The sequence below is a fragment of the Plectropomus leopardus genome, chromosome 3 (assembly GCF_026936395.1).
Source record: "Plectropomus leopardus strain MGB_pleo_1.0 chromosome 3, ASM2693639v1, whole genome shotgun sequence".
NCBI classification, from domain to species: domain Eukaryota; kingdom Metazoa; phylum Chordata; class Actinopteri; order Perciformes; family Serranidae; genus Plectropomus; species Plectropomus leopardus.
In genome coordinates this window covers 39,069,502-39,097,328 of record NC_142178.1, presented here as the reverse complement: position 1 = coordinate 39,097,328, position 27,827 = coordinate 39,069,502, and the positions used below count along the sequence as shown (strand labels likewise).

The window sequence follows — 27,827 nt, the reverse complement described above, 5'->3', positions numbered from 1 at the left end:
CACACACACACACACACACACACAGGGTATGAAAATCCACACTATTGCTGCATTTATGTTCTCCTTGGAAATATTGGATTTACCGCATTTACGGGTTACAAGCACATAAATGTCACTGCAAAGTCATAATAACGAGCGGGAAACTTCCGTGATACCCGAGTTGCCGAGTTGTGACGTTTGCATGACGTTTCAGGGCAGCAAAAATGAAACAATCTCAACAATTTATGGAAAAAATTGTACATTTTGTTCCTAGTAGCTCATTACTCACTTTCAGTAGTGATATATTTTAGTTTATGCAAGCAGCAAAAAAACTTTAAACTATAAAACAGCTAAGAAACTTTAAACTATAAAGCAGCAAAGAAACTTTAAACTATAAAGCAGCAAAGAAACTTTAAACTATAAAGCAGCCAGGTGAGGATAAAAATATTGATAACGATGTTATTTTATAACACGTGTTGACTTGACGTCATTAATGCATAAACATGGCGGCAAAAATCAATGTTTGGTCAATGGTAAGAAACCTTTTTATGAATTCACTTATTAAATATACATTTTTGATCATAAAGTGTAATACAGTATTAATGTTAACTGCTGTCCATGTAGAGCGACCTAGGTCAAATATAAAAATATTAAAAAATAATGTATAAAATATAACAAATAACAAAAATTAAATTGGACCTCTTGTTTAAACGCTCTCAGCATTAAAATGCAGCTCGTCTTCTTCGCAGCTTCCACGTCGTTCTCACTTTACGAACTCAAAGCTCATCAATACGACGTCGAAAGAAACGACTTCAAAGCTCGGAAACTGCGACCTTCTGACATCACATCAACGGACACTTTGTTTTCGATTTGAATGATGTCATCTGGGGGCGCCGTGCCCTCAGTTTGTCTTGCAGGTACTGACCTTGGCAGTGAAGACGGCCTGGCGGGCCTCAGGGATCATGTAGAGCTGTTGGATGGTGGACGCCAGGTAACAGGTGGCTCCCAGGTTAGTCAGACCCACGAAGCGGCACTCGGCCCGAACGTCGTCGTGGGGCCAGTAGTCCCATTTGTACGGAGCGTGAGAGGCTGGAGGAGGGACATCAGACACAAGTGTGTTTTAAGTTCAGCATGTAGATTAAAACTTTTCTGGTGACACATTTGCAGATAAAATCCACATTAATTAATATTTCTAATGTCAACTCATACATTTAGTTAAAATACTTTAATACAATAGATTAAACTGTGTAGTTCTTTGCAGGTGTCCCCGTGTCTCCAGCATTCACCCCAGCAGAGGGACAATGTCTCACAGAGACAAACTGGATTCACTGTAGCAGAGCTCAAATTGAGTCAGATCATCGTCCCAGAGGACTTCTGACACAGAGTGTAGCCTGCAGACCAGATTCATGTGTGTTTTTGCTTCTGTGGGGGGTCAGCGTCAGAGTGTGTGTGTGTGTGTGTGCGTGTGTGTGTGTGTGTGTGTGTGTGTGTGTGTGTGTGTGTGTGTGTGTGTGTGTGTGTGTGTGTGTCTGCCCTTCGACCCTCACGTCACCGAAGGAAAAACTCCTGAAAAAGAACCCCCGAAACAAGGTGAAGCCGTCTGAGAAAAGCAATGTTTTAAAAGTTTTAAAGAGCTACAAAAACGTTCATTTTTTTTAACAGCCGAGGTTAAAAAACCTGAACAGGAATTTGAAAACATGCTGTAAACCTCTTTTATCTGTATTGTGTGCTGCTAGTTTTCGGTTTTCTCTGGGCAGATGAAGGTCTGATCCACCTGCTGGCAAAAAAAAAAAATCAGAAAGTGAAGTCCCGTCCTCACCTTGCATGTGCTGGGACATGACCCAGTTGTGGAGCAGCCGGTAGTTCTCCACCGAGCCCTTCACCGTCTCCACCAGCAGGTCGTAGGCGGCGGCCCGGGCGGCGTGGGATTTGCATTTGGGCTGGGCGCGGTCGGCCAGGCTGGGCAGCAGGAAGAGGAGGTTGTGGACGTCGCGCAGGAACTCCTGACCCTCGCGGGAGAACTTGAAGGGAGGTTTGTGTTTGAGGACGCTGGTGGCGAGACGCAGGAGGCCGGTCAGACCGTCGTCCTCGATCGTCCCGTCCTGCTGGTCCAGGATCTCGCGGCTGGAGGGGAGACGAACACCGAGGTCATGGCGGTTTGGAACGACACGCTCTACAGCTCAACACACGTCAGCTCATTTCTTATAAAGTCTTATAGATGATGAGAGAATTTGGTTACAGGTCAATAATCAGAGTTTCCTGCCTCCAGGTTTATTCTAATTTTTGTTTCATTTCATGATTTTTTAAAAAACTTCATTTTTATAAACCTTTATCTGTCTATTTAGTTTACCTTTTTAAATTATGTTTGATTTTATTTCCTTTTATCTCGGTTTTATTGCTTCTGTTGTTGTTATTTTGGTCTATTTACATTATGCATCCTACATCTTGCAATATTTGTCCTCTAGTTTTAATTCTAGTTTGTTCTCACCTGTGTTCAATAGGACTGCTTGGCCTTTTAATAATAATAATAATAATAATAATAATAATAATAATAATAATAATAATAATAATAATAATGATAATAATAATAATAATAATAATAAACTTTATTTGTATGTACAAGAAATGAAGCCCAACATGCTTTTCAAGAAAGAAATAAAACCTGCATGTAAAAATAAAAATAATAATAATAATAAAAATAAATATAAAATAAGATCCTTATCATCGTCTATGAATCCTGTTTTGCTTTGCTTTTCTTGTCAAAATACTTTGTAAACTCTGTTTTTAAAAGGTGCTGTATAAATACAGCTAATACAATAAAAAATACAGTTAATATTTTGTTTTTCTTTTTACACATTTCTTGCTATTTTTGGGAGTCATTTCTTCTTAAACATTGCCTTCTTCACAGTTTTTTTAAAATATATTTTTTTAAAGAAATCCAGCGAATTTGCTCAGGTTTTCGGTTTCCTTTATCAGAAAGGCTGCAGGGAAATACTGCATTTAGTGGCGTCTTAAGCTTTTAATTCAAAATACACTATAAAAGAACTGCAGTGGCTTAATGGCCAGTAAGGGGCGACTCCACCGGCTGCAGAAAGAAGTCTGATTGTGTTCAAGTCTGCTTAGTAATTCTACTACTTCTCACTTCGCAGATGATTTATTTCTTCAGTAAAACTTTTCCTAATTAGTTTATGGTCTCAATCGTTTTAAGTCCTCAAAACAGCACAATGTTCATTTTGACAATGACAGGGCAACATCACCATAACTCATAAACCATAAAGTTAAAAAAATATATAAATATCTTTATCAATGCAACATACGTCTAATAAGTGTTTTAAGATTTTATGAACTCTTTCTGAATTAAAACGCAACAAAATTTTAGTTCTTGAAAGGTTTCACCAAAAGTTGCAACACCTGCAGCTGCAGCTATTGACACTATAATATATAGTTCTTGTGTTGGTGAGACTGTCTGACCTCCTGATGCAGTCGGCGAGGTGTCGGGCGAGAGCGTCCAGGTCCAGCAGGGTGGTCTGCATGGAGCCGGCCAGCGACAGAGAGGGAGAGACCTTCTGTGAGTTCAAACAGACCAACACTAGCAACAGCTCAATAAAACATCACAACAAACAGTGAATCTGTCAGCTGGCTGCACATCGATATGATCGTCAGCTCTGAGCTCAGTGAGCTTCCCACCTGGCTGGCGTCTTTCACGTGGATGTTGTCGATGAGTTTACAGAGCAGCCAGAAGTATTCCTTACAGCCCGTCCTCAGCAGAGGCTCCTCTTCATAGTCCTCCACCTGCAAAACACACACGCGACCGTCAAACTCCGGCATTTAAAATCAGCTCTCGTCCAGGCGGCAAAGGCTGTTTCTTTAACCTCGTGGTTACACACAGAGAACTGTGGCATCTAACGCTGAGTCTAAACATTACTTTTGTTTGTTTATGAGGAAAAAAACTCCTCAGGGCGTCTTTATTCAGAGTTTGTCCCCGTGTCTCCAGCATTCATCCCACCAAAAGGGACAATGTCTCACAGAGACAGACTGGTGTCACTGTAGCAGAGCTCAAATTGAGTCAGATCATCGTCCCAGAGGACTTCTGACACAGAGTGTAGCCTGCAGACCAGATTCATGTGTGTTTTCTTCTGTGGGGGGTCAGCGTCAGAGTGTGTGTGTGTGTGTGTGTGTGTGTGTGTGTGTGTGTGTGTGTGTGTGTGTGTGTGTGTGTGTGTGTGTGAGACACACCCTGAGTGGTTTGAGGGCCTGTGCGTCAGGCAGGAACTTGAGCAGCGTGGAGGCAGCGAGCAGCAGGAAGGACCTGTTGATGGACTCTCCGCCCTCCAAACCGGAGAGCGAGAGCTTGTAGAGGCCGTTACACGCCTCGTGTCTCACAGCCGGCTGAAAACAACAACAACAACAACAACAGTACGTCAACAACAACAAAACTTTGATTATGTGTCACAATTTCTCATTTCTATGATTCAGTTTTTGTTGGGATTAACCACATGAGTAATAATGTGCAGATCAGTGAGCTTTGGAGAAGCAGGCGGGTGGATCTGGTCACTTTTTCGGTTTGGTTAATTTGACTGTAAACCTGTGATGTGTGTGCGTGATCGCAGCGGCTCACCTCGGGCACCAGCAGGGTGAGTTTCTTCAGCCAGTCGTGAAGGTGGTCGCTGTCGGCCAGACTGGACTTGACTGTGGACGAGCAGTGAGCCCAGCTCACCAGCAGCCACATGGAGTAATGAGTCACTTTTAAGAGAAAGAAACACGACGGTCAAAGAGCTTCCACACGAAACAGCAAAGATTTCTCTTTTATTTTTGTTGTTTTTCTTTGATTTGTTGAGGTTCATTTTTCCTTTCTGCAGGCTTTTTTCCCTTTATTTTCTTAAAAATGTGTGGAAACATACATCCTGCAGGATAATGTTTATTAGTCATATCTCCACTATAATTATACACATATGACTGTTACTGCGACATAAACTACAATATTTGCACATTATATTACATGCTATCAACAATTACATTTATTTCTGTCTATTACTATTGTTATATGTTATTTTATGGTTACTCTTATTGTTGCATCTCAACCCGTCTCTCTTTCCCTCTTTCCTACGAATCAGTTTGTCATCCACTATAATTTTATTGTTTTTTATGACATCTATTTCACGTCTGTCCGTCCTGGAGGAGGGATCCCTCCTCAGTCGCTTTCCTGAGCTTTCTACTATTTTTTTTTGGGGGGGGGAATTTTTTCCTTTGTCGGCGTGACGGTCTGAGGACAGAAGGATGTCGTAAAGCCGTCTGTCTTCATTGTGAAGCATCCATACAGCAGTGATACAGATGCCTCATTTCTGATATCCAACCATACAAAAAAACCCAGGAAAAACAAAACAGCACAACAAACAACATAGAATAAAAATAAAAATAGTCTTAATTATTTTTTTTTAAGTTGGTACATATTTCTTTTTCCAGATGCAAAAGAATACGTTTTTTAGTGTAAAGGAGGCTGTAGGACAGAAGGTGGTGCTGTGCACTCTTCAGGTTTTCAGAGTTTTCTGATGCACCCAGCATAAACAAAAGTGAATCTGGGCTTATTTTAACATTATGTTTTTAATGTTTTGAGTGAAATGAAAATTGCAGCCCAGAATTCCTCTAATTTTGGGGTATTATAAATAACTGCAGTAAATCTGCATCCATTGGTGATGTTTCTGGGAAGTCTTTTATGTATTTTTTGATAATTCTAAATAAAAATGGAAAAATTAAAGAAAATGATTCTCACCTTCGTGACGAGACCTGTGGTCAGACTGAGCCTTCAGGACTCTGTTGAACAAAAAGACAACGTGTAAATTACAGCTGATATATTCAGTATTAAACTGCAGAAAGAGTGCCGTTTGTGCTCACCGGTGAGCGAGGTTGTCGTAGGTGTAGGCCACGTTGATCAAGCGCTGGATGAGGTTGGTGCCCTGAACGAGGCTGAGGAACACCTGCAAACCGACACACAGATCAGCTGATCGAACCGCCCAAAAATCACGTCAACGATCAGCTGTTAGTTTTTCAAGAGGGGAGAGCGTTAACCTCAGTCAGCCGCGGGATGTGCAGGCCCTTCCCGTGCTCTACGGTGGACTTGCGGGATTTGCCCGGCCACGCCCTCTTCCGCTGGCTGTCGGCTAGGCCGGACCAGGAGAAGACGTCGTGGTAGGCCAGGTCCAGGTCTGCGGGGTCCACCGCAAACTGGCAGATCAACTTCAGCAGGCAGGCCAGGCAGTCCAGCAGCCACTGCAGAGGAGACAAAACGAAAAACACACTTTACAACACGCTCAGAAACAGACGAATCAAACAACTCGTTCTGTTTGAACCAACGCGTTTTTAGAGGACTCAAAGGGAGTCAGTCTCTCTCACCACGGTCCAGGACTCCTGGTCTTTGGGCTCCAGGATGCCTGAGTTGAAGATCTCTAAAAGCAGCTGGAGGCCTCCAGACGAAACAAACTGGAGGACAGAAAGAAAAATTGTTTTACCTACTGAGACCTGAGCAAAGTGTCTCTTATATTTCAAAAATGTGAAAAATGAGCAGCAAAAAAAGACCCGAGGTTAGCGAGAAATCTTTGAAAAGTACAAAAAAATTACCTGAAAATTTAGATTTTATTTACTTTTTTTCAAAGATTATTTTTTATTTACAACATACAAGTTTTTAAGTTTCTCAGTGTCCAAACGACAGATGAAGTTTTTTCTGTCACAGACGTGTGTGTGTGTGTGTGTGTGTGTGTGTGTGTGTGTGTGTGTGTGTGTGTGTGTGTGTGTTGTACCTTGCAGCTCCAGGTGTTCTTGCTGTTTTCTATCTGATCCTCACTGGAGTCGTCAGAGTCTGGATACAGATCACTGTAGCTGCCCTGAAAACAAGAAAACACACACACACACACACACACACACACACACACACACACACACACACACACACACACACACACAGTATCAGCTATATACACATATGAGGAAAAAGTTGCATGTATAGTGTTTGTGGCAGATTTTTTAAAAAACGTAATATTTCTTTTTTCACAACTTAAACATACTTTTTTTAAACTTAATATTATATTACCTGTACGTGTGTGTGTCTGGATTTTGGTTTAATGTGTGAAGCACTTTGTGTTACAGTTCATTTATATGAAAAGTGCTTTGCAAATAGGTCTGATTGTTTGCTTGATTACAAAACCATGGAAAGACTTGTTTTTATTTTTTAAAGAAGTGTTTTTCCTCACGGTGGACTCTCTGTGGATGCGTCGGTTGGGTTTTCCGAGCGCCTCGATGATCTCCAGAGCGTACAGCAGCTTGTGTGGACTTTTAATCCTCAGCAGCTCCTTCCAGCACAGACCCTCCCCGTTCTGCACACGCACAAAAACAAGCTCAGTGATTTAGCGTTCGATAAAGAATTTAAGTTTGTCATGGCGTTGGCTATTCTCGCCTCCCATGTACTGAAAACATGATCTGTCTGCTCTGATATTCTGCCATTAACTCATTCAAAGTTTTTTTGGTGACTGACCGTGTCGTCTGAGATGTTCTGGAAGGCCTGAAGCATCGTGGGACATGTAGGCAGCAGCATCAGCAGCTCCCAAACCCGACGAGACAGATTCTCCGCGTGGAGGTGAAGCTCCTCACACCGCGCGCTCTGCATGAACACACACACACACACACACACACACACACACACACACACACACACACACACACACACTTTTTATTTCACTGTTTTATTTTATAAAATAAAAAAGCATGTAAAGTCTGTCTTCATCAATTCCTCCACAATACTTCAAGTGTTAAAGAGCAACTTGCAGGTTATTCTTTATTTTTATTTTTAAAATAAAATAGAGTGAACAAATAAATTGGTGGGAAAAAAAGAAAGGGGGGGGGGTTAAGCAAATAAAAATTATACAATGGTGACTCTCAAAATACGAATACAATATTTTCTTTCTTTTTTTAAAAATTTACTCCTCATTGGTGTCTCTCAAACATTCAGTGTGTGCATACAGAGATATGCATGCCTGTCAGAGCCTGTAGTGTTTTCAGCGGTCCACACACAGAGCAGGGAAAAAATAATAATAATTTAAAAAATATATTTAAAAAAAGTCAAAATCAAAATCAAAATAATAAAAAAAACATAAATAGTAATAATAATAATAATAATAATAATAATAATAGAAAAATAACAAACAAATCTTGGACAATTACAGAGTGACCTTTTCTTAAATTTCCAAGACAGTTAAAATATTTTCATCAAAAAAAAAAAAAAAAATCAAAATACTGACACGGGAACCTACTTCCCTGCTGGACTTAAGAGTCACACCCACCTCAGGGTTTTCATGCACCTTCTCGGTGTTGGGGCTGGGCGGTTTGAAGCAGGCCAGCATCTCCAGCAGGTCGAACAGCGTGGTGAGGTGCGGCTCCTGGAGGAGCAGCAGCATGGGGATGTGCTCCTTCTGAGGAGGAGGCAGGCAGGAGGCCGGCAGCTGGACGCCCTCCCCCTTCCTCTCCCTCCGAGGAGCTCCCAGAGACACGAACACCATCTGGGATTAAAAAAAACACAACCACGACATCAGTGATGATTCGTCTGTCGTATGTTTGAAATGACGCAAATTTGTTAAAAAAAACAAACTTTGAAGCAAGTCAGATTAAAAACAGTAATCCAGCGCTGAGATCTTCAAAATAAGAGCTTGTGAGGCTCCGTGAGGTTTCATTGAGATGTGTTCAAGGTCGGCTCAGTAAAATTACTGTTAGGCAAACAAGGTAAATAAAACGTCATCATGATGTGTTCAAATGCACATCAAGAAAAAGGACATTTAGTTTTTGGCAGTTTTCCCAGCAACATGAAACGTTAAGTAAAGATGGACTAACGACCGGTGTAACGTCCCAAAGGCTCTGATCATCATTGAAACTGCAGATGATTAAATTAAAATATATAGAATAAAAAAACGTTGCCTCATGTTTCCATCAAATAATAGAAAAGTATCGATAATGGTATCAATTAAAACCAGGTCGTCAAGGCGTCTCGATAGTGGCATCAATATCACTGAAAATTACCGATCCCTAAACCTGACATGTTCCCAAGTCAACGTTCAGAATAAACCTGTGACCCACATGTGGACCGCAACCCGCCCGTTGGGAAGCACAGATTTAGAGCAGCCAGCCTGTGTTTAGCCTTTTGTTTGTTTGTTTGTTTGTTTGTTTGTTTGTTTTTCAGGTGCTGCGGTCACCTGCATGTCTTTGAAGCCCAGCTCGTGCAGCGTCTTCTCGTCGTAGTCGGTGGTCAGCTCGTGGCCGGAGGAGATCATCCGCACCGGTCCCATCAGACCTCCTGCGGGAGACGACACAGACGTCACTCACGAGCTCACAAACAGCATCAGATGAGAACGAGAGATGTTTGATCTGCAGACGTTTGTCTATAAGTAAACAATAACCTGGGAAGTCTCCCGGCTGCCGGCCGCTCTGCCCGAACTCCTGCAGCTGAGCCTGCTGGTTCATCTGCTCCTTCTGCAGGTTCTCGTACCAGTGGGTCACCTCGGCCCGCAGGTCTGCTACCTGGTCACTGGGGTACATCTCAATCGTCATCTGAAGAAAAAACACGAGTATAAACTAAGGTTAAATGCACTGATGCGACAGCTCGACATTTACATTTCATTTCAACAAACCTCTGCCTGCAGATGGAATTTTGCATTTTTATTTGCAAGAGTTAAAAGGTAACGTCTCCACACGAGTTTACTGAAAACGACGTTTCGATAACGTTTGGATCTCTATCAGGTCAAAACGTTATACATAATTTATAACACAATTTATACATAATGCACACCAACAGGCCGATGAGCTCTGTGGAGGCAGATGGTGCAAAACAGTTGACAATCAATGAATAAATTAAACAGATAATGCATGAAAAGAGAAAGAAACAGTGATGTCATGGCTTAATTAATAAAAAAAAATATATCAAGATCATCTTTATATCAAAATACTTTATACTGAAATTCATCATTAGTCTACATCACCTACATTCAAAATTGTATTAAATTAAGGATAAGGGAGAAAAGAAGTCATCTTTAATATATATATATATATATATACTTAAAAATAGAAAAAAGTCATATTCCATAAAGGAATAAAATCCCAATGAGCGAAAACATACCTGCTATATTTACAAACACACCTATTATTAATATTAATAAACACATTTTAGTTTGATGAATTGAAAAAATAACTTAAAAGAAAAACAAGAAATAATTGATTTTGCTCTTGAAAAAGACTTTCTTTGACAAAAATGCAATTTTCTTCCCTTTTTGTCCAAAATGCCTTTTTTGTTTTTTAAAAAAAAAAACATTTTAATGAGTTTAATGAGTTTTAACAAATTCTGGTGTTGGGGAAAAAAAGGAAGAGAAGAAGCACGAATAATTTTGCGTTTGTGTGTATATATATATATATAATAACAGAAGATCTGCTCTATATTTTGATGTTTTCAACAAATATTCTGGGGGTCTTGAAAAATGAATGAATATGACCAAAAATGCTGCCTTCATAATAATGATAATAGTCTAACGGGGGAAACGCTAAAAGAGCTCCGTGTTTTGCAGGACTTCGGATCCAGCGTGAATCCCACATTAGTCTTTTTGTTGCTTGATTTCTTTGCACTTGTCAAACTGCCAGAATAAACCAGTTTACGTGTACGTTTTGAGACGGAGGAGTCAAACTGCAGATGCAGTTGTGTACAGTAAGTGTTCGTAAGCGTCGGTGCAGATCTGTCACCTTGTCGGGCAGGCCGGCGGGCTGACAGACGATCCTGAGCGGCAGAGACTGTTTGTCGCTCAGCGCCTTCAGGTGGCTGCTGATTCCCGTCCCCTCGATCTGCCACTGCCGCAGGTGGTACGCAAACCTGACGAGGACACGAGACAATGTGACGTTGAGACATTTAATGGTTTGCACATGACGTCACGTCACCCTGAAGATCAGCAGATGGGAGGCAGGAAGTGATTTCTGCAGAGGTGCTAAAAAAATACCAAACTTTTGTGCTATGCTGAGCGTCATCGGGACCACGTGACCGTAAACAAGCTATGAACGTCCTCTCATCTTGTGTTAACCTTCCTCGTGCGTGTGCGTACCTGCGTCGAAAGGCCTCCAGGTGCGTTTTGAGCATGAGCAGCCCTCTCTCGATGCTGGTCAGGCTGGAGTGGGCGTCCTTCTCCAGGTTGGCCGAAGCCATCAGCAGACTCTCCATACACTTCCTGATGAACTCCTGCTCCTTCTCCAGGCCCGTCTTACCGGCTGCAGACGACAACACACAAAGACGAGACGCGGGACGGTGAAAAACTTAAATTCAGTTTTTCACTTTGACGTCAAGAATATTTTTTTGTCATCTGCGTTCAGGTCTGTTGTGTGAGCGGAAAACGGCGGACGTAAACTGACCGTTGATGTAGTAGGAGTTGATGTACTGGATGGCGGCGCGGCTGATATCAGCAGACTGAGCTCTCAGAGCAATCCCCCACAGCTGGTCCATCCCACACAGCTGCAAACACACACACACACACACACACACACACACACACACACACACACACACACACACACACACACACACACACACACACACACACACAGAGGTCTGTCAGTCTTCACTTTGAAGTCGTTTTCTCTTATTAACTCTTTGGAAAGTCGTTTTTTCACACGTGTAGACGGTCAAAGTCAGACGTGTTGTCATTAACAGGAAATACTCTGTTAGGTTTCGGCGAGGGTTTGCGCCTGGGTGGAGCGTGCAGGAGACAGAATGCCGCGGAGAGGCGGTGTTTTGTTTACAAAGCTGGTTGGCAGTGTTGGGCAAGTTACTCAATCCACACAGAAATTATCTGTTTTCATTCAAGCCCAAAAATTCACCATATCTGTCACCATATCGGTACTCGGTGAATTTCGGTCGGGCTCTTATTCACACGTGGGCTCAAAGGGATATTACGCTGTGTTTGCACTGAGGGAGCTGACACGGTAAAGTCAGTTTGGTTTGGAAATTTGCGTGCTCACGTGCCGTTCCTCCGTGTTACGCTTAAATAAGTTCAGGGTGGCGTGCACGTGAGACGGAGGTTTTGGTACTTTGGTTACTTGTAAAGTGCCAAAACAGCTACAAGCTGCATTAATAAAAATGTTTTTTAGAGAAATAATCAAAGATATTTAAGTTTGTTATTCAATGTTTTCTTTTTTAAATACAGTTTATGAACATGAAGTTGGGACGAGTTTGTGTACCTCACAGCTGGAGGCGTTGTCCAGCGCGCTGGTGGCGAGGCGGGCGAGGTTACAGAGGTGCTGAAAGAGGTTGAGCCCCGTCATGCTGATCGTCTCCGGCTTCAGCTGAGGCATCTGGACACACACACAGTTACATTAACACACACACACACACACACACACACACACACACACAGTTACATTAACACACACACACACACACACACACACACACATAGGTACATTAACACACACACACACACACACACACACACACACACACAAACACACACATGCAGTGGGACCACGAAACCTGTCTATTTGAACCCCCCATGATGTCAATCCAGGTTTCAAAGAGTTAAGTTGTCACATCGTTGATCCAAACTGGATCAGTTGATTCTCGGTGGAAGTTTCCGAGACGTAAATCTTGCAGCAAAAACTTTGAGTTTACATAAAATCCGTCCCCACCTTCTCCAAGAACAGATGTTTGTAGGTCTCCATGCCCATCGCGTGCTGGTCTTTGCTGCGGACCTGATTGAGGAACCAGTGCAGCGCGTCGTCGTAGCACTCTGCGTCCTCCACCAGGCAGTGCCACAGGATGTCCACCTGCTCCAGACTCAGTCCTGAAACACACACACACACACACACAAACACACACAAACACACACACAATTTAACAAATACGTCTAAGTCGTCTAAAACCATGGCATTCTGACAAAAATCTGGCATTTAAAGGGTTAAAATTCTCAAAAAAAAAAAAAAAAAAGTAATAGATTGAAAATTATTCATTTTTTCTAAAAACTTTATAAAAGTACTTTATTTAAGTAAACAACCAGATCTCTCCTCTTTGTATTAAATACATACTGCATCTTCACAGTTTTTTAGGAATGCCCTTTGATCTCTAAATTCTGGAGCAACATTGCAGGAATTTAACAAAAAATGATTTCACTGAAAATGACCAAAGATCCAGGCCTCTTCATGTACTGAGCCTCCCATCTAAAGCACTATCTCTGAGCTTCACACGTTTTAATTAAACTATGTGACAAACTTTAACTCCGTGTTAGACGTGTCCTGAAGCAGTGGATAAGTGACAAACCTGCCATGTCTGACTCTGTTCTCTGTAAAAAAAGAAGCTGAATCTTACTGAAGTGGTCCGGAGATCCCAGCGTGGAGAAGACGCAGGTGAGGAACTGCAGACGGACCTGGACCTCCGCGCTGTGGCTGTACCTGCAGAGACGCATCGCAGCAAACAAAACCTATTATTTTACTGAAATCTAAAACACATAAACGCCTCTGTTGCTGCTCTCCGTCAGTACGTTCACACGTTAGAAAAAGACAAATTATTGTGTCAGTCCGACTAAAACTGGACTTTTAAAGCACAGGTAAACATGCCTCGAGTCAAAATAAATGCAGCTAAATCGAGCTCCTCCGTCATGTAGACACCTCAGTCGTACTTTAACCCTTTGAACCTTGAGCAAAGAGGTGTGATTTCTCTCAAAAACATGGGAGGAATGATGTGCTAATAAATATGTTGCTGTTGTTTGGTTTTATGTTTTTTTTTCTTGTTTTATTTGTTTACGTTTTTGTTTTTATGACATTTGAATAATTCAAAAATTTAAATGAATACTTAGATGACAAATTAAAAAAAAAACAACAAAAGAAAGAATGAAAGAACCCCCCAAAAAAGAAAAATTAGTTAAAAAAAGAAATTAAATTAAAAAAAAAAAACATAATAATGAAATGACTTTCCCCTCGTTTGTGTCTTTGTAGACATTTTCCCTACCTTTTTAATGATAATTAAATAATATTTTCTAAATTAACTAATTCCTTGTAGTTTGTAGAACATTTCTAACCAAGTTGCCTTTTTCCCTCATGTTTTTGAAAGAATTTGCACTGATTTGCTCTGTGTGTTAGTGTGTGTGTGTGTGTGTGTGTGTGTGTGTGTGTGTGTGTGTGTGTGTGTGTGTGTGTGTGTGTGTGTGTGTGTGTGATTTCTGAGTCAGCTCGTGTTCAGGTATGTTCGACAGACTCAGAGGGAACCAGGTGTTATTCAGGTGAAGGTCTGACAGACTCACAGTGCAAACTTGTGCCGGTGTTCCCGGACTTCCTGGATGTAGTGCTGCAGGTTGTCGAAGAACAGCTTCATCATGTGCAGCTCCTTCTCAGCCCACCTGAGCGAACACACAAGCACATCATTTCATCAAAAACATATGATCAATTTAGCATCTTAAGACCAGCAGGAGTTTGGTACGCATGCATGAAAAATCTCAGGAAAATGTTACTTACATGGTGATCCAGTGAGTGTCGTAGCTGGAGCCAAACTGCTGAAAAGTGCCAAAAAGTTTGGGGAGAAGACGCAAAGAGACCACGACAGACCTGAGAGGGCAGAAGAGAAGAGGAGGCTCAAAAACACGGAGAAAAGAAGGCAATTTTACTTTAAACATTATTAATGGAATCACTGGAGTGCCAAAAACAAGAATAATAAAAAAAAAAAAAAAAAAAAAACAAGAAATGTGGAAATACAAGAGGAATAAATAAATAATACATAAATAAAAAATTTGGAAATAAAAATATGAATCTAAAACAAGAAAACATATGTGGAAATAAAAAGAGTAAAAGAATAAAAATATAAGCACAAAAAATTGGAGATATAAAGAGCCACAAAAAGGAAAGAAGAAGAAAATAAATTAAATATAAATAAAAAGATGAATAAATTAAAGAATAAGTAAATCACAAATGTGCGAAATATAAAGAGAAATAAATAAGGATTGTAAAAGAATAAGAAAATAAATGGGGAAATAAGAAGAGGAGTAATAAAAGAATAAGTTTAAGAAATGTGGAAATATCAAGAGAAATAAATAAAGAATAACTAAATATGGAAATATAAAGACAAATATCTAAATATTTAAAAAAAAAAATGTAAAAATGACTTACATGCATTTGTTCATTATTTCTGTATTTATACATTTTAAATACACATTTATATTTATATTAGCATTTAAATTATCCTATATTGTTTTGTACATTTTTTCATTTATTTATTTCTATAACATGTAATTTATTCTTCTTTTTAACTAATTAATTTTGTTTTATTTACTTTTCTTTAAAATTCCAATAAATTGGCTTTAGGCTGCTGCTCTTATGATTCCATAGTTTTTCATTGTTTTACTTCATATTTGCAGACGGGGTTGTAAAAACGTTTGATCCTCCAACATGTTCGACACTGAAATGTTTTCTCGGTCACAGTTTAAAGCAGCTTTCAGACGTCTCTCGTTCTCTTTCTCTTGCAGAAATGATTAAATCCAGCGGATACCCTCAGCGCTCGGGTCGCTCTTACCTGTGGTGGGCCAAGTTGTCAAGGCAACCCTCGATGAAGCGCATTCGGATCTGTCGGTCGGTGAACCAGCAGACGAGCGAACACAACAGCTTTTCGGCCTCGTTGATCAGACCCTCGGACAGATGAATCTGCAAACACACGCAGACAAATCAAACGTGAGATCAGGCCGAAGCTGCTGACAAAGAAAGCTGAATGTTGCAGCATTTGACTTCTGCTAACTGCACGGCTCATTATTCAGGCCTGTTTTTAATGACGTTTGTTTTCTTTTTCATCATTTTGGTTTTCTCAGGAGCTTTTATGTTTTGGGTTTTTGTTGCTTCTGGGAAACATTTTAATGAATTTTCTTTTAAGAAAAGTTATTATGAACTCTGCACATCGAGGGTGAACAAAGTAAATATTCAACGTGTTTTAAATTATTCAGTTATGACCAAAATGCAGCAGGAATCTGATGAGAAACCCTTTAGGGCCGACTTTAATATTATTCACACTCATATCGCTCTGCACACAAAATGTGCTTTTCAAAATCAGGCTTTAAAAAATATTATACATATATATTATTTTCTACTCTCTCTGAGTTTATTTTCTAACAAACATCAGTCTTAACGATAAATATCAAATATTCATTAATTTTCAGAATTTTAACCTTTAAATGACAGGTTGTTATCATGATGCCACTATGTTTTTACATGAAGAAAAAAAAGTTATTTTCAATATACTACATGCAAAGTACTTTCTTTTTTTATGAGTCTTGGATTTGTCAGTTTTTAGCAGCAACATCAGTTTTTATTGTTTTTTGTGCAGCGTCAAATACTCACACCACTCTGCACACTAAATGTGCTTTTCAAAATCAAACTAAAAACATATTATACATTAATATTATTTTGAACTCTCATTGAGTTAATTGTTTAATCATAAATATCTAATATTCATTAATTTCCAGAATTGTATTCCTTTAAATGCCAGACTTTTGTCACGATGCCATATGTTTTTAGTTGAAACCCCCCCAAAATGTATTGCTTTCAACATACTACATGCAAAGTAGATTTTTTTTCAAAATCATAATAGTCTGGGATCTGTCAGTGATCAGCAGCTACATTGATTGTGACAGGTCACCTAGTGGAAATAGCATGTATTTCCTCCATATGCCAAATATGGTCAAAATGACCTCATCAGGTGGAAAATAGTCAAAATGACAAATTCAGAGTCAAAAGCCCAGAATGACACCCAGAAATAATACAAGTCCTGTTTTTCTGCTCTGATGGCTGTGGGATCAAAAATGTCAGTTTGAATGGGTTTCAATGGAGCATTTTTGGACCTGAACAGTCTGAATGTAACTATTTAGTTTCCACAGTGTATTTTAGACTTATTGTAGGAGCTGAGCTGCAAATTCACTGATTAAACAAAAATGTACAACCTTGCCAAAATGTATGACACATGCATGAACACAGACAAAATAATGTCGTTTTTTTTTATCTCACATGAAGGGCGGTCTATCTATGAAAAGGTGTGAACATTAAAAACACTGAGATTCGTCTATAAAGCCGACGTTGGAGGTTTGTTTACATACCGCGTCCTCGTCCTGCACCAGGTCCCACAGCAGAGTGTTGCCCTTCTTACAGACGTTGTCCAGGTTGATGTCGGTCACAGCGTGGCTGCTGGAGTACTGGTGCTTATGGACGGCCGGACCTGCAGAGACACAGAGCGCTCACACTTTCATCTCTGCCTCTCTGGCAGGTTGACCTATTTTTTTTTAAGTTTTGGAAATTTAAAGCTGAGGTCGGCAGTTTTATTTTGGAGTCATTATGCAAAAATCCCACAATAAACTTTAGTGTGTTATGGAGCCATGATGGAAAAGCGAGCTCCTTATACGTGGAAGCGGCCACAAATGAGGGATTTCTGGGAGCTGATAGTCCACGATTTCACAGAGGAACTGTGGATTCAAAACTTCCGGATGATCCGCTCGACTTTCTCAGAGTTATGTGATGCAATAACAGCTCTTGTAGCTCCTGCTGCATCATGAGGGAGCCAGTTCCTGCTGACAAGCTCATAGCCGTAGCATCATCATGACGCGTGCTCGTATGCCTGTGCATCAATTTTGCCTTTTTTTTTCCAAATTTCTGCCTTTTCCCGCTTCAACACAAAAACTAACAGTGCAAACAGCCTGTTGGTCAAAATAAACTGAGTGCGGCTCACCTTGCACCAGGTGCTCGTGGTAGATGGAGGCCAGGTTGGGGAGGTGCTGCTGCAGGTGGGAGCTGAGCTCGGCGTGCGAGTTGATCTGCACCAGCTCCTCCTCGCAGCCCGACTCCTCGCCGTCAAAGTCGGCCATGTTCTTCTCCGACTTGGCACTGACCTGAGAGCTGCTGCAGCTCACGTCGTCAGCACTCAGCATGTCCTCCACCATGGGACTGACGGAGGAGGGACAGAAGCAGATCCGTTAGAGATCAATCAACGTTTCGATGAATTTAGATCAAAATTCAACATCATCATTCCAGTCATCTTTTTTTTTTTTTACAAAAACAATGGTTAGATTTCCATAAAGTTTGTCAGAAACGTTCTTCAGACGAAGGATGGGAGTTATAGGGTAACTCAGGATACGATAATCTTGATATTACAAGACAATTTGTTTACAATACATCACAATATCTGAGACTAAAGAAGAAAAAAAAGCCGCGTTGTTGTTTTTTTTTAGTTTAAACGTGATCCGAGTCTGAATCTCACCCTTCATGGTGGTGGTGGTGATGATGGTGATGGTGGTGATGCTGGGGGCCGATGAAGCGCCGGCAGTTAAAGAGCTCGCTGCCCATTGCCTCTCCGAGAAAGTCCCCCGGCCGCGGCAGACACGGAGGCTCCTGAGGCCCCTGGACCATCTGCGAGGGCCCGATTTCTGGCGGCTGCTGCTGGGGCTCCGCCCCCTCGGGCCGAGCAGACGACGATGCAGAACAGGCGTCCAACATCCTCATCCGGCCCTCCAATGACGTTGACGCCGCTGTAACCATGACAGCAGAAGTCTCTGGGTTGAAGGGGAGAACTTTGGGTTTGGACCCGCCTCCTGATCCACTGGGCCCCGCCCCTTGGCTCGTCCCCTCGCCCAGCGCCTCCCCCGCCTTCCTCTTCCTGGACTCCGTCTGCTCCCTGGGCTCCTTTTGCTGCCCGCCCTCAGCAGCCGACCGGTTCCCCTCGTCCTCATCTTCTTCATCATCATCGTCATCCTCCTCATCGTCTTCCTCATCGTCATCCTCCTCCTCCTCCTTCAAGGCCTCGCTGTCCGCCATGTCGTCAGAGTGCATCTCGCTGCCGGGGCTGCCGGCTGACTGGCTCGCTCGGCTGGAGGCGGCTTCGTTGCTGGAGGCCTCGCTGCGGCCGCTGCTGCTGCCTGGCCCGCTGCTGCCTTCCTCCACGCTGTTGGCGGTCTCATCAGAGCTGCCCTGCATCGACTCCTGAAACACGACACGGACACAAAACTAAGTATTTTATTTCTATTTTATTTCAATTATTCGGGAAGTTAGTTAACGGGGTTCAAATCCCTGAAAAACAAGCAAAAAACACGAAACCCGGTTCATATTCAGTCGTGTTTGAGCGGCTGCACAATAGCAGCGTTTACATGTCGCTCTTTCTCCATCTGATTGTCTGCTGCTCCCGTCAGGTATTTACATTCATTAGCACGAAGTCCTTTGTATTTATAGTCGTGAAGCTCCTGAATTGTCAACAACACGGTCCTGCAAATATTTCCAAATAAAATGCCTGTGTGAACAACTGATGGGATTCTGTCAAAGGACTTTTATTTTGAAACGAAGTATTTGTATTTCCTCGTCTCTGTGGCAGAGAGCTCCATGAAAACATGGCGAATGTCAGCGGCGTTTTTGCATCACGCTGCCCTACAAAGGCTGACTAACGTTATGAATGAGATCAGACGTTCGGATATCGGTTCCGTCTCGTGTCAAAGTTACCTCCGTGTCCGACAGCCTCTGCTGGCTCCTCTTGCTGCCGCTCATCATCTGGTCGTCCATCTCCATGTCGCTGCCTCCGCTGTGCTGAGTGTCGCTGTTGTCACTGCTGTCCGGACTGGCAGCCGGCGAACCTGAGAGCAGACGACAAGACTGAGACTGAGAACCAGGACCCAGACTGAGAACCAGGGACCAGACTGAGGACCAGGACCAGACTGAGAACCAGGGACAATACTGAGGACCAGGGACAATACTGAGGATCAGGAACCAGACTGAGAACCAGGGACCAGACTGAGGATCAGGAACCAGACAGAGAACCAGGGACCAGACTGAGGACCAGGAATTCAGACGTGCCAAACAAACTTTCATGGTTGACTGCAGCAGTCACAGTTCAGTGGTATCATGTAATCTGTTTTTAAATAGCACCACATCTATACTCCTCTTTTTTATTTTACATATATATATATATATCTTGAATGCAGGACTTTTACTTGTAACTGTTTATTTGTACATCGTGGTACTGATATTTCTACTTCAATGGGAACATTAGGAATTTTTATGTGTTATTTCCATGGCTTAGTAAAGTCTAATTAAAATCTGTGAGCATGATTTATTCTCTGTTAAAGTAAGAAAGCAGCGAAGTCAAACCGTTATCAGGTATAAAGTCTTGAGCTGCTCCACAGACAACGGACAAGATTTTTTTTCTTTTGTTTATACCCAAAAGAGCTTTATTATTTTGTAGTGCACTCAGTCCTTGAAACATTTGCATTTTGGCTCACAGGTCCTACGTGCCCGTATCCGTGCATGACTGACCTTTCTTGTTGCCCATGGGGATGTTGGTGTTGAGCAGCGAGGCGAAGGAGCTCTGTTTGGAGAGCTGGGCCTTGGCTGCCAGCGCGTTGTTCCACAGGGCCTTGATGAGCATGGAGGCCAGGTACAGCGTCTGAGGAGGCGGACACATCAGCTTTTCTCAGACAAAATCGACACCTTCAAAAGAAACGGCCCGCTGAATGTTTCTGGGTCATTTCTGAGGCTCGTACCTGCTCGGTGTGGGCGCTGGGGTGCAGGCCCGACACCAGGTTGAGGACGTGGCGGAGAGGCACTGGGTCCAGGTTTTTGATGAGTGAAGGGAAAAGGTCGTGGATGTAACGGCTACAGTGCTTCAGCTAAAACACCAAACAAAATTCAGAGTTCATTTTTCATAACTGGAGGGAAAAAAACGACTAGTTCCTCATAAACTTTCCATAATGTCTGTGTACAACAGATCAATCAATAGCTGTCAACAAGATAAATAAAATGTTGGCAATTTTTCTCTCATTTTTTAAGAAGAAATTTTTTTTTTTTTTTTTCCCCTTGCGATTTTTAAAGAAAATTTTTTTTTTTACTTTTTGGACTTTTTTTTCTCTAAACATTTTAAGTATTTTTATGTATTTATTTATGTATATATGTATATGTATTTTTTACAAACAGTTATTAGTGATTATATAGTGATTCATTTTTCTTTAAAGGTTTTTAGTAATTTGGTTTTCTTAATTTTTTTTTTTTTTTTTAAAGGTGGCGATTTTCAAAGAAAATGCATTTCACTTTAAAATGACCAAAATTATACCATTTATCACAGCCAGAAATCGTAAAAACAAAAATGATCAGTTTCAGTTTTATCAGTTTTTGAACACATTATTTATATTAATTTGGTTTGTGCAACCAAATTTCTTGACTTTTCCAAAACTTTCAGGGTATTTTTTCCTTTTCCAAAACATTGTCTCTATATTTCAATAGAAACATCAAAAAAGTGTGAGGGAAAATATTTAGTGGACATATCTGGGCCTTTTTCCCCCTCACACACAGACACAAAAAAATGTTCAAACCTAAATGAACTTCTAATGATTGTTTAGAAAAAAGGTGAAATATTACAACTCTGGACCAAACCAGCCGACATTCCTGTTTTCACCTGTGGTTTCTCCCCTTTACAGCCCTGAAACAGTCGTTAATACTTCAGGCTGCTTCACGCTGCTCCGCAGAGCAACTTAATAGAGTGGAATAAAGCCGCGTGCAGTCGGGAGTAAATCTGTCTCGTCTCACCTGAGCTGCAGCCCAGATACAGTCCACATGCTGCGTGCTGAGTCGGCCCTCTGCAGCCAAGAAGTTCAGGATCACTTGGCACTGCTTAATGATCTGGAAAACACACACACACGCACACGCACACACGCACACACACACACACACACACACACACACACACACACACACACACACACACACACACACACACACACACACACACACACACACACGCACACACGCACGCACTCTTAAACACTGGCTGTGCTCGGGGAACATAAAACGACCTCCACTTTGCACTGTTCAACTGAAGAAACTCAGTCGCAGTGAAGTCATAAAAAGAATATAAATCCCTGTAACAAATTTAAGAAAATGCATTTCATGTTTACACAGTATAACCAATAAAAAAAAATTTTTTCAGTGTTAATTTTGTTAGAGCTCGACTGATACTCAATTTTTTGGGAAAGTTAAAAAATTAAGAAGTTAAAAAAAGTAAACAAAAAAATGTATATGTAATATATAATTCTTTTTTAAAAATTCTATATCTCTTTTTTATATTATTTTTTTGATATTATTTTTGTTTTATTGTCTATGGACCTCTTGATGAGCTGAGCCCTAAATAAAGTTTTGAATAAAATCAAATCAAATCAAATTAAATTAAATTATAACTGGTATTTATGGCCGATATTACATATACAGCATATACAGAAAAAAACATGCTTTTATGTTTTTTGCAATTATCCCTCAAATATGGTTCTCAAACACTTGCAAAATATGTAATGGTATTTTACAATAAACTTAATTGTCAAAAAAAAAGACATCAGTGCTTTGAAACAGTAAACTTCATCTATGATTTAGTTATAATAAATCCCTCCGAGCATCTTTTCCTGCATTACATTATGTTAATTTTTAAAAAAAAAAATATATAATATCAGTTCCTATTGCACAGCATTGCGGCAAATATCAGCTAATTTATGTTCCTGCAGATGCATCTGTCGGGCTCTAGTTCAGAAAGCAATGAGTTCGCTGAAATATGCCGTCAGTTCACGTCACTGGATCGAAGGTTTTACCTCAATGTGCAAATTTGGTCCGAATATGTGCTCCACCACGTTGTTGTGGATCAGCCAGTCAGCTAGTTCCTTCGCAATGGACCTGAGGCGACAAAGCAGAATCAAACACGTCAACGAAAGCTCAAAACACAGAACCGAAAACACATTTTTCTAGGACCTTCATGCTGTATGCATGTAAAACTTCAAGTGTATAAAGAAGTTTGGTTATTTAATCACAATTCAGTCAAGTTTAACATGTTTATTTACAAGAGGGAAATGTAGTTTTTGAGGGGAAAAAGGCAGAATTAAAAATGCTCCATCAATAACTTCTGGCTTCAAAATCAAGTCAACACTGATCGTCCTGCACAGTTTCTTTTGTAGATAGCAATAAAAACGCCATTAATTCATCCATTCATTTAAGCAGATCCTTTCTGTTTTAATTGGACACATGGACACCGTCTTGGACACCGTCTTGGACACCTTTGTGCACAGACTCTGATCCTTTAAAGTGACTCACGTTTCAGTGTCGGACACCAGGGACTCGTTGTTGCAGACGTCATTGAAGGTGTGGAGTTGGTTCTGAGGAAACACACACACACACACACACACACACACACACACACACACACACACACACACACACACACACACTTCATGGTGAGTGAAGACGTAATACATAAATCATCTTTGTAAAAGGTTATTTCCCATCAGTGTCGCAGTAAAACCTTCAAATTAAAAGACAGCTGTTGATAAACTGGCTCTTGGCCGTAATTTTCACTGTTTCTTGGGGAGTCCAGGACGCTTTATTGGCCTTTAAAAACTAAATTAATAGAACTGAGCACCCGACTTTATTCATTTATTCATTGTGTGGCGGTCTGCCTTCATCTGCCTCTCCAAATAGATTTTTGGAGCTGGACTGTTCATTAGGAGCACTAGTGGAAAATATATTTATATTTTTATATTTATAGCAGGCTCTGGGGCAGAGGCGGCGCAACAGACCATCAGTCGCATTGAAAGTGAAACTTAACCGTTCATTCTGCTCGGTTTAAAACAGTTTTTCTGGACAGTTCGGGTCAAAGGCCCATTCTGAGTGGACCAAAGTGACTGGTGAATGTGTCACGTAAAGAAAGCATTTCCCAAAAAATAAAAAAAACAAAAACACCAAAATTAAAAAAAAAAAATTAAAAATCTGGCTTTTTTTTCTTTTAAAAATTTTCTCATTTTTTCCCCGTAAAAGATTTGGGGTTTTTTTTGGGGGGGGCATTTTCTTTTTCTCAATTTTTTTTTTGATAATTAAAAAAACAACAACATATCTTTCAAAATATTTGTAACTTTAGAGAACAAAACAAAACACAACAAAAAAATAAAATAAAATAAAACATAACAAAAAATAAAATAAAATAATATAAAATAAAACAACAAAAACAAAATAAACCAAAAACTAACTAAAATAAAACAAAAAAAGAACAAAAAATAAAATAAACCAAAAAAACAACAACAAAACAAAACAAAACAAAAACTAAACTAAAATAAAACAAAACACAACAAATGAAAAAAATGAAATAAAATAAGATAAAACAAAACAAAATAAAATAAAAAGCAAAAGAAAAGCAGAGAAACAAAAAATAAAATAAAATAAAATAAAACAAAACAAAAGAAAAACAGACGAGGGTGTGTTTGTGTCGGGACAGACTCACAGTGATTTGGCTGAGTCCTGCCAGCCTCATGGTGAGCGTGGGCGACATGAAGTACTTGAAGGCGAGGTCCAGGCTCTCCTTGTCGAAGCACAGCGCGCTGTCCAGCGGCTCCTTCACCGTGCTCCACATCAGGTCGGCCATGTTGCGCGCCGCGCTCTGCCGCAGCTCCTGGTCCGACAGCTTACACAGGTACCTGCAGACAGAAGGGCGAAATTTAATAAACTCAAACAAAATTCATTCAAATAACTTTCAACACCTGAATCAACATCAGTTTTCTTCACCAGCATTCAACCTCTGAAACCTGAGAAAACTGGTTTAATTTTTTCGCAGGAAAAAAATTATGAGCAACATCGCAAGAAATGTCGTGCAAACTGGAAAAAATAAAAATTAAAGCTTATAAGGAAATATCCTGACTCTGTAATTAACAGTTTTTTATGTAAACATCACAGAATAACTACTCCGTTATTCATTAATGACAATTTTTAAACATACTGTAAGAAGATAATCAATGTTTTTTTGGTCAATGCATTCATTTATTTATTTTTTTATTTTTATTGTTTTGTTTCTAAGGCTCACCATCATTGTTTATCGGTTATTTATTTTTCATTTATTTAACCTTTATTTAACCAAGTTGGTCCCACTGAGAAGAAGAATCTCTTTTCCAAAGGGAGTTATTTGCCTCCACTTCACTTTGACCTTTTTCTTCACATTTGGCTGGTTTTGTCGTTCCTTGTTTTACGGGCACTTTCTGATCCTTGAGTGTTTCCGTGTTCGATAAAAAGTTCATTTCTGACCCTGATGGGGATCCAAGTGAAGAACGAAAACAATGAACGCTCCTCCAGAAACATGGTTCTCAATACAATGCTTTCATTACGTCCAATTCAGCAGAAACACTGACACCCTGCTCAAAATTCAGCACCGGCACTTCTGACGGGCAAAATCCGCCCGGAGGAACGAGATTAAGTCTCGGGCAGCGGGCCAACACACATCACAACGGAGATAACGAGAACGACGGTTGGACTCTGCAAAAACATCACAATTGAAAAGTTTCCTCCCACTCTCACATTTCTGTCTGCAGATCAAAGTTTTCAGACTTTTGAAACTTTGTTTGTACTTCCTGAGATTCGTTTGTTATCACGCTCCTGATCGCAGCCGTGTGTAGGCGAACGAGATCAGATCATCAGCAGAGAGCTGCTGACTCAACCCGACTCCCGTCTGAGAGCGGGGACAGTTGGTTTGTGGTTTTCAGGTCTTTGCTGATGAGCTGGGAGGCGACAGCTGGGGGGAGGGGTTGTGTTTTGCTGATCAAAACTACACTTAAAAAAAAACAAAAAAGTCTTAAGAAAGATCTAAACTGGACTCTGCTCTGGGGATCAAGATTTCAGGGGAAAAAGTAACATGACATTTAATTCTTTTGTTTTGATGGACAGGACATGTGAGGGTGAAGGGGGGACAGACAGAGGGGGAGACATGCAGCAAAGGGCCGCACCGGACTCGAACCCACGGCCACTGCGGCAATGACACAGCCTCTGCACATGGGGCGCCGCTCTACCCACGCAGCCACCGGGCTTTAATTATTTCTTCATTTATTGATTTATTTTTACACACCTGCATAGCTTTTATGTAAGTCAGGGCTCCTGCAGCTTACGGGGGGTAGACTTAAGACTTTTTTTAATGCCACTCGGAATTAAGTTTAACACTAATTTTCTAATATCCAAAACTGAAGGACCATTTCAGTTTCCGCAAAAATTTAGTGCAACATAAAAGATGTTTTTTTTGGTTTTTTGTCAAGTTAAAATGTTAGATTATCTACGTCAAATATTAAACAATGAGCCTTTTTACAGCGGAACACGTAGAAGACGATGAACATGTAATATAGTCACTGACGTATGTGTTTGATTTATCAACAGAAACGAGAAATATCTGCCATTTCTGGGCAGATTTTTTTGTGTTTTTCAATCTGCATGCGGGATCCCATCGTGACGAGTTTAAGAAAAGGAATTCATTAAATTATTTTACCAAAAACAGATGTTATTAACACTTGAGATTTTAAACTGCAACGTCAGAAAAAAAATGATTAATATAATTCTACTGTCCATGTCTGAGCGTTTTCAAGACTTGAAATAAATGTCAATGTATTTATTATTATTATTATTATTTATTTATTTGAGTTCAAGCAGATGTTTGGATGTTGTGGATGTGAATGTGTGTGTATATATATATATATATATATATATATATATATATATATATTTATATTCTTTTCCGCATCACTTTTTGCAGGGCATTTTCTTTTCTTTTTCTTTTCTTTAAGTGCTTTTTTGGGGGTGATTTTAATGTAACTTTATACTAATTCATTATTCATTTATGAGCCATGTATTTGTGAGTTGCTCATTGATTTTTTTCTCTCGTGTTTTTTGAAAGAAATCAAGCCTGTTGGCTCAGGTTTCAAAGGGTTAATCAAACCGGGGAATGACCTTTTAATCGTCATTCCTGTGACAGATGAGTGATCGTTTTATCCCGCCGCTGTGTGTCTCTGCTCAGCGAGACAGAAGAAGAGGCAGCGGAGCATCAGCCCGCCTGCGTCACATGACCGAGCCTGCCGGCGCTCTGCCTCCTCTCGGGTCATGTGAGGAGAGGTTCACTGGAGGCCTGGCAACTGTTGCCATGGTGACGGAAGCTCTTCCTAGCAACACATGTGTGGCACTTTGGTATTTGGGGGAGCGAGCGCGAATGAGCAAGGTGCACTGAGTGAGTGAGTGAGCGAGACAGACGGAGAGAGAAAGGAGCCGTGAGACAAAAATCGACCACGTCTGGCTTCCTCACTTCAAATGACATCGACGGCGAGAAACACCGCGACTGTCGCGTTTATCCAAAGCATTTAAAAGGTGCAAAAAGTAAATCTTTAATATCTGACAGCACAGAATAACGCAGCAATGATAACACTGCCGTTAAAGGCTATTTGTTCTGATATGAGTAAAAAATAAAAAATAAAACAAAATTTGCAGAAATCCTCTGCAAAAGCTACATTTCTTGCAGCCCAGTTCAGGCGGAGGAGATTTCGGATGCTGTGGAAGCAAGGTGTTCGACAAAATGGCAGCTATTCAGTCATATACAAACCAGACAGGCCTGCAGCTGTGTGTGTGTGTGTGTGTGTGTGTGTGTGTGTGTGTGTGTGTGTGTGTGTGTGTGTGTGTGTGTGTGTGTAAAACTGGAAAAATGTCCAGCTTATTGTGGCTTCGTGACTTTAGAGAGGCTTCTGAATTTCTTAAATCAATTAATTTTACTTCAGCGGTTGTCTTCAGGTTGTCTTTGCACATCAGAGTACAGGCAGGCGTGTGGGAGACAGATTTCATAATATCTACTAATGATTTGAATTTTAATGGGTATGTTGAGGGGAACTCACCTGTTCCCTCTCCCAGGTGTGTTTGCTCTTGGGGTTATGGATCATTTGGGACTTGCTGAAGATTTTGTGTACCTGCCGGCTTATTGTGTTTTGTTGTATGAAGATTTGCTGACTAAAATGTTGCTG

The 27,827-nt window shown here is 40.7% G+C and overlaps 1 protein-coding gene across 2 annotated transcripts in view; it reads right to left on the bottom strand.

The window, feature by feature from the left end:
* Positions 1–27,827, bottom strand: part of usp34 (ubiquitin specific peptidase 34) — a 71,832-nt gene that overhangs the window by 26,641 nt on the left and 17,364 nt on the right. The window contains exons 7-41 of one of the 2 annotated variants that reach the window (XM_088075030.1): positions 24,296–24,488; positions 23,116–23,177; positions 22,620–22,701; positions 21,571–21,663; positions 20,532–20,657; positions 20,305–20,434; positions 19,495–19,625; positions 18,266–18,984; positions 17,738–17,952; positions 17,112–17,230; positions 15,545–15,672; positions 14,494–14,583; positions 14,283–14,378; positions 13,352–13,434; positions 12,676–12,830; positions 12,229–12,342; positions 11,404–11,503; positions 11,100–11,262; positions 10,747–10,873; positions 9,417–9,567; positions 9,213–9,313; positions 8,310–8,525; positions 7,505–7,630; positions 7,224–7,346; positions 6,774–6,857; positions 6,370–6,456; positions 6,046–6,246; positions 5,872–5,954; positions 5,750–5,790; positions 4,598–4,722; positions 4,216–4,368; positions 3,667–3,771; positions 3,451–3,545; positions 1,799–2,103; positions 905–1,068 (exon numbers count right to left, since the gene is read on the bottom strand). In XM_088075030.1, coding sequence (XP_087931156.1) covers positions 905–1,068; positions 1,799–2,103; positions 3,451–3,545; positions 3,667–3,771; positions 4,216–4,368; positions 4,598–4,722; positions 5,750–5,790; positions 5,872–5,954; positions 6,046–6,246; positions 6,370–6,456; positions 6,774–6,857; positions 7,224–7,346; positions 7,505–7,630; positions 8,310–8,525; positions 9,213–9,313; positions 9,417–9,567; positions 10,747–10,873; positions 11,100–11,262; positions 11,404–11,503; positions 12,229–12,342; positions 12,676–12,830; positions 13,352–13,434; positions 14,283–14,378; positions 14,494–14,583; positions 15,545–15,672; positions 17,112–17,230; positions 17,738–17,952; positions 18,266–18,984; positions 19,495–19,625; positions 20,305–20,434; positions 20,532–20,657; positions 21,571–21,663; positions 22,620–22,701; positions 23,116–23,177; positions 24,296–24,488 — 5,086 coding nt within the window. The remainder of the gene's footprint in view (positions 1–904; positions 1,069–1,798; positions 2,104–3,450; positions 3,546–3,666; positions 3,772–4,215; positions 4,369–4,597; positions 4,723–5,749; positions 5,791–5,871; positions 5,955–6,045; positions 6,247–6,369; positions 6,457–6,773; positions 6,858–7,223; positions 7,347–7,504; positions 7,631–8,309; positions 8,526–9,212; positions 9,314–9,416; positions 9,568–10,746; positions 10,874–11,099; positions 11,263–11,403; positions 11,504–12,228; positions 12,343–12,675; positions 12,831–13,351; positions 13,435–14,282; positions 14,379–14,493; positions 14,584–15,544; positions 15,673–17,111; positions 17,231–17,737; positions 17,953–18,265; positions 18,985–19,494; positions 19,626–20,304; positions 20,435–20,531; positions 20,658–21,570; positions 21,664–22,619; positions 22,702–23,115; positions 23,178–24,295; positions 24,489–27,827) is intronic. The other variant, XM_088075031.1, reaches the window with a different exon arrangement.